The 10,892-nt window shown below is 36.1% G+C and overlaps 1 protein-coding gene across 3 annotated transcripts in view; it reads right to left on the bottom strand.

The window, feature by feature from the left end:
• Positions 1–10,218: 10,218 nt before the first annotated feature.
• Positions 10,219–10,892, bottom strand: part of LOC6571998 (synaptosomal-associated protein 25) — a 114,090-nt gene continuing 113,416 nt past the window's right edge. For all 3 annotated transcript variants that reach the window (XM_015166122.3, XM_001998116.4, XM_015166123.2), the window contains one exon: positions 10,219–10,436. In XM_015166122.3, the coding sequence (XP_015021608.1) occupies positions 10,374–10,436 (63 nt within the window). In that variant the 3' untranslated portion in view covers positions 10,219–10,373. The remainder of the gene's footprint in view (positions 10,437–10,892) is intronic.

The raw sequence follows: 10,892 nt of genomic DNA, 5'->3' as shown, positions 1-10,892 counted from the left end.
TCAACTATGGATTGATATTAACTGTCTTACTGAGTGTTAGAGCTGGGCAACAATCGATGACACTATCGAGATATTTTTACCTCTCTGCACAATGGGTGATTTCTGTCATCGATATTCTTGAGATATAAAAATCACCTCACTAACCAGATTACACGCAGACCGGACCAGTGTTGCCGTTTAGGCTCATTTTCGGCCAGATCGGGCTAATTTCCGAGTGCGATTCGTAAAAAAAATTTAGGAATTGAGGATAGCGGAAAACCTGGATTATTTAAGAATCGAAACAGCTAATACTTATTTTGATTAATATCTCATATTAGTCACAATAAAGTTTCTCAATTACCGATCAATAGACAAATTAACAAGCTGGCAACTACACTAACCATAGAACCACTAACCAACATGGGAACACAAAATCATTTCACTTCATGCGCTCGGCCGAGATGGTCGACTGTTGAACAAATGGTCCCTCTGCGCTGAATGTTTCCCTTGTTCTCTCTCACTCACGATGCTCTCTGCTCTCTCAAATATGTACATATGTATATGTATGTATGCATGTGAACACAAGCAGCAGCTCACGAAAATTGAAATTTCGTCGCAGCAAGAACCCATGTCTTTCCTTCTGAGTGAAGAGTATTCCGAACTCTTCAAGCCGTATGCCATGCGTTTTCGTTATTCAAAATCATTCACACCATTCTAAGTTGACGGAGGCACACGCCAATGTTCATGTCCAATGCATACAAACAAACATATTCACACACGCACAGGTAAAGGCACACAGACATACAAATGCTTCTACAAATGATATCCCATAATTGTGAGCCGTGCATCCCATGCGTACACACAATCAAATGTATATACATACATACATATGTATTTGAGCACTTCACAAGATGGACAAAATGCAAATGCTGGGATTTAAAATTGCTACAGACAGCAAGAGCTTCGCACACAGGCATACAAATGTTCATAGTACATGCAGCATACTGTAAGTGTGTGTGCATGCTCGTCGCGAAAACATTATGCGCACCAACGCTTTCATACCCTTCCCACAAATAATAACGAAAACGCATGGCAAACGCTTTGAAAAGTTCGGTATACTCTTCACACAAAAGGGAAGGCATGGGTTCTTGCTGCGACGAAATTTCAATTTTCGTGAGCTGCTGCTTGTGCTCACATGCATACATACATATACACATTCGAGAGAGCAGAGGGCATCGAGAGAGAGAGAGAGCAAGGGAAACATTAAGCATAGAGGGATCTTTTGTTCAACATTTGACCATCTCGGCCGAGCGCATGCAGCGAAATGATTTCGTGTTCCCATATTTTCGTAACCCGAACCTAAAAGTTAGGAGCCGAGCGAATACGAAGCTTTACACTACTTGTCCGGTCTATGTGTTTTATGGTTAGTGATATTGATGTCCAGGGCTGCCAACTTTACGTTTTCCCGGCCAGATCTGACCTTAAGCGGGGTATACACAGTCGAATTTGTTACACGAACATGTTCGCCGCGTTTGCCTACTAACTATGCGAACATTTTCACGAACATGTTCGCGAACATCATTTTAAAACAAATTCTGGACTGTGAACATGCCAGCGGAAGAAAAAAAATCGAGCTTAATGGCAATGAATTTTTATTTAAAACAAAAGAAAGCACCTAACTTTACGCTTCTTTTTATTTTTTCCAGTTCTCGCCTTTATGAAGCATGCAGGCAATTTACTTTTGCTTTGATGACATTAAATGTGGCGTTTTCTTGGAAAACTTTATATTTTAATTATAATTCGTCCTATGATTTGTTGCGAAAGTTTTTATTTTTATAGTTTTTGCTTTTATTTTGAAAACAATCAAGAAATTTTCTGTTCATTTTGGCCTATGTTAACTGTTCGAAATATTTGTAGAAATGATGTTCGTGCGAACACTCGAATCCATTTTCGAACATGTTCGCACGAACATCCGTAAGATAGAAACATTTCTTTTTTTATGCGAGCACAAACGGCGATGAAAATGTTCGTACGAACACTCCTATCCACATTCGAATATTTGACGCACACAACATGATGCGGCGGGAAATTTGGCATTTTAAAATATCAAATCATCATTATTTAAAGTGCCTCCAAAGTACTTGAATATTATTGGCACAAACATTTCGTACACTGCCGAGGAGAAAATCGATTTCATTGAGCTAGATAATCGTGTGTCAATTTTCGAATAAAAATATAATTCATAACAAGTAAGAAAGTTCTAGTCGATAATTTCTTTATTTGTTATGTGAATCGCACAAATGATACTATATTACCAATACCAATTATGACTAATTGTTTGTTCCTTTTCCAGCCAACCTGTGTGACAGACACAATTTAGTTAGAGAGCATTGCGTATTGTGGCCTAGGTCGTGACAGCGATAGCACATAATACAGTCGGAGCACTGCCGGAAGTGTGGCAAAAATAAGTAAAGTCATAATAACCGATTTTGTATTTTTTGATGCTATTCGGTTGGAAACTAACCATAGGGACAGAATCCCAAAGATTTTTGAAAATAGATTAATTTTAAGAGTAGTTATGACCTCTTAAAGTTGGATAAATTTGCAAAATAAAGCAAAACATCGAAAAAATTTGTAAATGTCGCACTTTTTGACCAAAAGGAAACAAACATAATGTACGAATAGTTTTTATATTGGTATCGTTGGGAAGATTGGCTTATTCCCAACAAAATAAAAGAAAAACAAGTAAGAACTTAGCAGTCGGGCGTTACCGACTGCGGAATACTCATTCACATCCCATCAACAATTTAGTAGTTAAGATTCGCTCTAATACTGTAGAATATACAGGTTTTTCCGATTTGCCACGCCCCAACTGGGCGTAGACACATCATTTTTGGTCAGTTTTTAGAACGAGATAACGGTACCCTAACTGCAAAGTTTGAATGCTTACCCTCAAAAAAATTGAAAATTACAGGGTATTTTTCGATATGCCACGCCCCTAAGGAGGCGTAAAAATTTTTTGGGGAATCGATAGGGGAGGCTACCAGTAACTCAACTATCCATTTTAAAGCTTCTAGCTATTATACTTTAGGGCATATCAACTTTTGCGGTTTGCCACGCCCCCTGTGGGCGTACATATGTCCGACAAAGCTTTTTGGTCTTGGGTGATCAGCCCGAGTGTATATACAAAATTTGGGGTCTCTGGCATCAATAGTGTCCAAAATATAGCAGAACATAAAAAATCACTATATCTTCAGGTCCGATTTGCCACGCCCCTAATGGGCGTAGACTTATAATTTTCTTTTTATACCCTGAACCCATTTTCAATGGGAAATCAGGGTATAATGTTTTTGTTGAAATGTATGTAACTGGCAGAAGGAGGCGTGGCAGACCCCACAAAGTATATATATTCTTGATCAGGGCGACGAGCTGAGTTGATTTGGCCCTGTCCGTCTGTCTGTCCGTCCGTCCTTCCGTCCGTCCTTCCGTCCGTCCGTCCGTCCGTATGTATGAACGCGTCGATCTCAGAAGATATAAGAGCTAGAGACTTGAAATTTTTTTCATAAATGTGTAATTACAGCGCGGATATCGAGTTTATCATTAAAAATTGATAACTCATCCCGATCTTTTTTATCGATAAAAAACCTTATCGAAAACCAGTTATATAATTATATCTTCTACACCTTTATTACTAGAGTCTCCAAATTTTTATGTATGCTTATATGCAATTTATGCAATTTCGGTTACACACATGTTAACCATATGATTACACTCTGAAAGTTTCATAAAGATAGTCTTACTAAAAGAGAAATTATTTAGCTAATAAATTCATAATATTGCCCACACTGCAGCGCAGCCCAAGCGCAGTCGCTGCTAGCTGCGCAGTCAGCAGAGCGCATGATATACGTGCTTGTGGATGCGTGTGTATGCATGTGTGCATAAAAGAAGAAGAAGAATGCGTAGAATGGATGGTTCAGGGTATCTCTCACTCGAGACTGGGGCTTACTTGTTACTACTCTCTCTTTTCTGTCTCCATGGGGCCTCAAATCATCAAGTTCAGCAGCGCACAAAAATTGAAATTTGTTCGCGACGATCTCCCCAAACAATCTTTAAGCGTTTCGATAATTATTTGTGGGAGGGGTATGAGAGTATTGATGCGCATAAAGAATATGATTTCGCGACACACTTGCTACTTGCTTTATGAGCATATGTGGTCTGTGTGCGTTACTCTTGCTGCCTGTTCAAATAGTAAAACCCAAAATCTGCTGCTACAAGCAGCAAGAGCTTCGCACGCAGGCATACAAATGCTCATACATGAATAATACTGAAAGTGTGTGTGTGTGCATGCTCAATGCGAAAACATATTCCTCTCTCCCACAAATAATCATGAAAAATGATATGAAGAGTTAGGTGTACTATTCACACAGAAGGGAAGAAATTTTAATTTTTGTGAGCAGTTGTTTGTGCTCACATGCATACATACATATATATATTTGAGAAAGCAGAGAGCATCGAGAGAGCGAGAAAGCAAGGGAAACATTAAGCATAGAGGGATCTTTTGTTCAACATTTGACCATCTCGGCCGAGCGCATGCAGCGAAATGATTTCGTGTTCCCATATTTTCGTAACCCGAACCTAAAAGTTAGGAGCCGAGCGAATACGAAGCTTTACACTACTTGTCCGGTCTATGTGTTTTATGGTTAGTGATATTGATGTCCAGGGCTGCCAACTTTACGTTTTCCCGGCCAGATCTGACCTTAAGCGGGGTATACACAGTCGAATTTGTTACACGAACATGTTCGCCGCGTTTGCCTACTAACTATGCGAACATTTTCACGAACATGTTCGCGAACATCATTTTAAAACAAATTCTGGACTGTGAACATGCCAGCGGAAGAAAAAAAAATCGAGCTTAATGGCAATGAATTTTTATTTAAAACAAAAGAAAGCACCTAACTTTTCGCTTCTTTTTATTTTTTCCAGTTCTCGCCTTTATGAAGCATGCAGACAATTTACTTTTGCTTTGACGATGAGTTATCGAAAAAATTTGATAAACTTGCCTATGGTATACACGAGTATGCATGCCAAATTTCAGCTCTCTAGCTCTTATATCTTCTGAGATCCTTTTGCTCATACGGACGGACGGACGGACAGACGCACAGGGCTATATCGACTCAGCTCGTCGTCCTGATCAAGAATATATATACTTTATGGGGTCTGCGATGATTCCTTCTGCCTGTTACATACTTGTCACAAAACCATTATACCCTGATTTCCCATTTTCAATGGGTTCAGGGTATAAAAACGCATTTCAAGTATTAGAGACGTGTGGTATGGAATGTACACACATATTCGCCATATGATTACGCTCTGAAAGTTTCATTAAGTTCGTATGTCTACAAAAGAAATTATTCAACAAATAAATTCTCATAATATTGCTCACATTGCAGCGCAGCCCAAGCGCAGCCGCTGCTTACTGCGCAGTTAGCAGAGGGCAGGCTTATGCGTGCGTGTGGATGCATGTGTATGTATGTGCACATAAAAGAAGTGCAGAATAATTAGAATATCAGCTTAGAGGGTTCAGGGTATCTCCTAGTCGAGCCGTCTCGACTGTAGCCTTCTTACTTCTTTTTATCTAAAAATATGTGCTGCAAGCTTTATGTTAAATATTAGTGAAATTATGTCTAATGCACTCATGATGGAATTAATAAGTAACAAGGGGGCGGGGAGAAGGAGTGGTTTAATCGTAGAGAAAAGCATTCGAAATTCTAACTTAGTCTATCTTAGGTGTATGTAAAATTTCAACCTCCTAGCTCTATTTTTAGAATTGATGCCGATATTTCGGGCTTTTTTCCTATAGTGCAATGGAAACTTAATAACTATACAACAATGCCTTATGAACTACAAATGATAAGATATGAATAATAGCCTTACACACTCAGCAATAGAAGCACTAGATTTAAGAGTTGAAAATATGCATGAGTCTGGTTAAACAAACCCAGGCTCATAAGAATAAAGATGAATACGAAACTAAACACTATCATAACACTAACCTAAGAATACATAGACTAGACATCTAGAACAAAATATTTCCACGCCGAAAAATGTATTTCGTACATATTTGCTCAGCTCGATATTTTTTGGCGGGTTAATGAAAGATAACACGATGAAATCAGTGCTCTACAAGCACGCAAACGAAATGGTCCCGTTGTATGCGCTCTGCGTTTTTTGTCCAACTCTCTCACACTTTATCTCTCTTCTCTCTTTCTCTTTATGGGCTCTCAAATTATCAAGCTCAGCAGCGCATAAAAATTAAAATTTAGCTCTTCCTTTTGTGTGAAGAATATACCGAAATCTTAAAGGCGTTTGCCACGCTCATGCAAACAAACAGTAAGCGTTTTGATGATTATTTGTGGGAAGGGAATGAAAGCGTTGATGCGCATAAAGAATATGATTTCGCGACGGACATGTACACACACACTTGCTACATGTATGAGAATTTTTAGCCTGTGTGCGTTACTCTTGCTGCCTGTAGCAATTTTAAAGTCGACCGTTGGTTGGCCTTACGGCCTGTCATATCCACTTCATACAGATGTATGTATGTACATACATATGTATATTATTATACATAATCATGTTTATAAATTCGTGTATCGATAAAATACTATAATTATAAATAATTACAGTGGAATCCGGCTATAACGACTCCGCTTAAAGCGTCCAACTGGTTATGTCGGTTATCGGCTGGAAATTTTTCCCAGATGGAATATTTCCTCAAAATCTTCAAAAATGAGTAGTTCAATATTTCAACTATGAATGACAAAAAACTTTTTCACTTTAAATTAACGATTTAATAACGATTTCTTAAAAAGAAGTAAAAAACAAAGAAAAACAGCACCATTTGCTGTATCAAAATTATAGCCCATATTCATATTTTGGTAAAAAAAAAAAACCCTAATTCGTTGCGGATTGATGGAAAAATAATGTCAATACTTAGTCTGGCCTCCATTTGCCATAGTTAACTCAAAAATTCTCTTCCTTCTCGAAATTCTTGTCCTTTTCGAAACTTTGTCATTCATTTAGAATTTGCGTTTTAAGATATCCAACTGTCTCCAATTGGCAATTTTTGGTATACACACGTCTTGTTAGATTATCCCAGACATTTTCTATCGGGTTGAGATCTGAAAAACATAAATATGGAATGAGACTACTATCCAGAGTCTGAATATACTCTTCACTGTTCATTCGGCTCGTTACAAACTTCAATTCCCAGGTACCAAATGAAAAAAATGTTCCCCAAATCATGACGGAGCCACCTCCAAAGTCTGTCCTTGAAAAAAACATAGGATCCTTTACCAAATCATGCTAATAAGAATCAAGCCCATCAGGACCATCCAAGTTAAGCCATTAGACCATTAAGTTAAGTTAAGTCCCATCAAAAAATATGACGTGTAAGGGTAAAAATTTTTAAATATACTGTAAGCCAAAAAACGATGATTCAAACGCGCGGAGTAACGCGCGGTCGCAGTATGTCTTTCGGCAAAATCAAGTCGAGCAACCTTGTGGCGACTTAGCAACTTGGGTGGTTTGATCAGTTTAGATCTCTTTGTGATTCCTGAGCTCTTAAGTACTCGCCAAACAATCATCGCTGACATAGATTCGCCCACATGTGAGGCCAAAGCTTTACAAGCGGTTGAGCTGTTGCTGGCTTTCTTAATAATTTTGCGATTATCGTGAGCAATTAGTAACGGTTTTCGACCAGTACGTGTTCTTGATCCTTATTCTTCGGGGCTATCCAAAAAAAAATTTTAATTACACTTTGACTTCTTTTCAAAATTCGTAAAATACTCGAAATAGACTCTGCTGACTCGAAAAGTGAGAAAATACGGCCCTTTTCATAATAAGATAATTGTTTTCCCAGCGGCATCTCTTAAAAACTATCTAAATTTGCCTAATTACAATGTCTGTAAAGCCAAAAGTCTGTTCCGCAATTAAAAAACTAAAATTTGCGACAGTGGGCTATAATTATGATACACAAAAATGCAAGCGGTTCTTTCTTAGTTTTCCATAAATTGCAAAAAAATTTTGATAAAATCTACTGAACATGCTCCAGTCTATAAAGTGCTGTAAAATTTATTTTTGAAAAACCTTAAAAATGTTGTTACAACGGGCTCAAAGTTTAAGTTGCAGGGTGGGCTATAATTATGATAAGCACTGTATTTCAATGTTATGATTACGATTCAGCGATAGTCCATCGACAAGAAAAGTTATGGAACAATTAAGTTCTCATAGTAAGCCAACACTGCTGTCCGTGCGTGTTTATGCGTGCATGCCTCTGTCTGTATGTTTCTTGTGCAAGCAGAAAGACGCGAATAATTATTGAAATATCAATGCTTAGAAGGGTTCAGGGGATTTCGTAGTCGAGCAGTCTCGACTAGAGCTTTCTTACTTGTTATTATTATTATTTTATTTTTTTGGCTATACCTGATCTTCAGAGCACAACTAGTTACCAATGAAAATAGTAATTAATGAAGGGACAGTATACCGATCCACACCAAAGAAATATAAAAGATAAGTTTAATTACCAAAAGTATTGCTTGAACGATAATTTATTTAAATTTCGAAAATATTTACGTACTTTTACAATTTGTTAGTTAGATGAATTTAATAACATTTTATAGTGAGCAATAAATGTTAAACAATTTCATCCTATTCATGTTATAAATTTTACCTAAATTCATTTCAAACGGATACAAAAATGTACATTTTTCTTCCGCATAATAAATACGTTAAGTAGTGAAATTACGTGTCTTATTAATAAAAAAAAATTCATAAATGATCGGTAAGTTTATACAGATTTATCTATACAGCTTTACAAATCGTTATTTTTTCACTTCTAAAAGCAATATGTATTTTTTTCATTATTTCTCCTGCGAATATTTAAATACGATAATAGATACAGAAATTTTATGAGATTCTTATAATAAATTTGATTTTCAAATCTTGAATAGATTTTTTTTTTTTTTTAGGTTTCTTTCGAAGACATGAGAATGTAGTGGAATTGAAATAATATTCACAAAAATTAGAAAGAGTTTTATATTATATATATAAATTAAAATATGCAAATAAAAGCTACATTCATTCACAAACCCATTCACAAGTATGGAAGCTCTAGTCGAAACTGCTCGATTCGATCCCCTGAGCCCTTCGAGCAACTCATATTTAAATATAGTGGTGGATAAAGGGGTGGGTGGGTAGACTTGAACGAAAATCTGAACTCTATAAGGTAATCTACATACATTTAAAATTTGGCGACTCTAGCTCTGAAGATGTAGAAATATGAATTAATTACTGATTTTCGATATTGTTTTTAATCTATAAAAAATAACGGGACAAGTTATCGATTTTAAAGAAAAAAGTGCGCGCGTTGTAAATTTTAAGTGTCTAGCTCTTATATCGTCTGAGATCGACGTGTTCAAACATACGGACAGACTGACAAGGCTAAATCGACTCAACTCGTCGCTCTGATCAATAGTATACATATTTATTTTATGGGGTCTACCACGGCTCCTTCTTCTAAAAAAAAAAAACAATTTACCCTGATTTCCCATTTTTATTGGGATAAGGGTATAAAAACAAGGTAAGGAAAACCTAACACCATCAGTGGAGATGTGCGATGCATTCACAATGCAGATCTGAACTAAAGTATCAGCTGACAGTTATATTAAAGCTCTATCGCAATTGCGAATATCAGAATGTAATAAAGCACACACATAATCGCATTTGTACGAACATGCATTTATATAGAACTATATGTATATGCCATGCGCTCTTGTCAGATTCAATTGAAAACTTAATTTTTCTCATAGGATCAACATTTTCTACTTATGTGTGTATATACATATTTATCAATTTATCTTTTTTATATAGCTGTATACATACATACATGTATGTTCGCTATTGAATAAATTATATGAAAATGATCAGATTCATAGTCGGGTTTCAAAATAAAAATATTACGAATGCAACTATGCATATAAAATTAAACTAGCTCTAAATGATATAATAGATTTAATTTAATATTTGAAGTCCTATATGAGCAAAAATATTTTTTCACAGAGGATTTTAAAAATCTGTTTTTTTTTTTTTTTAATTTGCAAAAATGTATATATATTTATATGCTTCAATATGAGGATAAAATTGCTTAATATGTATATTGAGCATTTAAGAGCTTGACAATTGTGGTAAAAATAATTTATTTATTTAATTCAATATGTTCATGTTATTTACAACTGTTGGAGCACTAAGCAGTTACAAGAAACTCATCTTTTTTTATATAAAACTGATACCCTTTGAATAAATTTTGGTATATACATGTATCAGTTGAGATCGACTTATTTTAAAAGCTGGTGGGCTCGTTGATTGGCTACAGCTATTCTTGCTTCGTTAGATTCACCCTGCAATAAAAAATTTACAAAAAATACATATGTATAGCTTATTAGTTGTTTGATTGTATGAGTTAGAGATTAGGAAATACGATAGTAATATAAAATCAAATGAAGAATTTACTTTACATTTACTTTACAATAGGACATAATTTTGAATAATAATGAGATTCGTTGTTTATATATCGGCGAAAAGGGCGTGGTATCCAAAAATCTGTATTCGTAATCCTCTCAAAATATATACACAGTAAATCTGCTGTTTCCAGGTCTAATAGTGTTAAATTTAGGCAGAACAAAGAAAATCGATTTTTCGATTATTCTCGATAAATAAGTTATCGGATGAGCTATCGAAAAAATATGATAAACTTGTACCGCGTATGGTACTCACAAGTATGCATGCCAAATTTCAGCTCTAGTAACTTCTGAGATCGACGCACTCATACGGACGGACGGACAGGGCTATATGGA

This window comes from Drosophila mojavensis, unplaced genomic scaffold (genome assembly GCF_018153725.1).
Source record: "Drosophila mojavensis isolate 15081-1352.22 unplaced genomic scaffold, ASM1815372v1 contig_19, whole genome shotgun sequence".
NCBI lineage: Eukaryota > Metazoa > Arthropoda > Insecta > Diptera > Drosophilidae > Drosophila > Drosophila mojavensis.
Note: the sequence above shows the minus strand (reverse complement) of the source record. Positions and strands in the feature narration are given on the sequence as shown.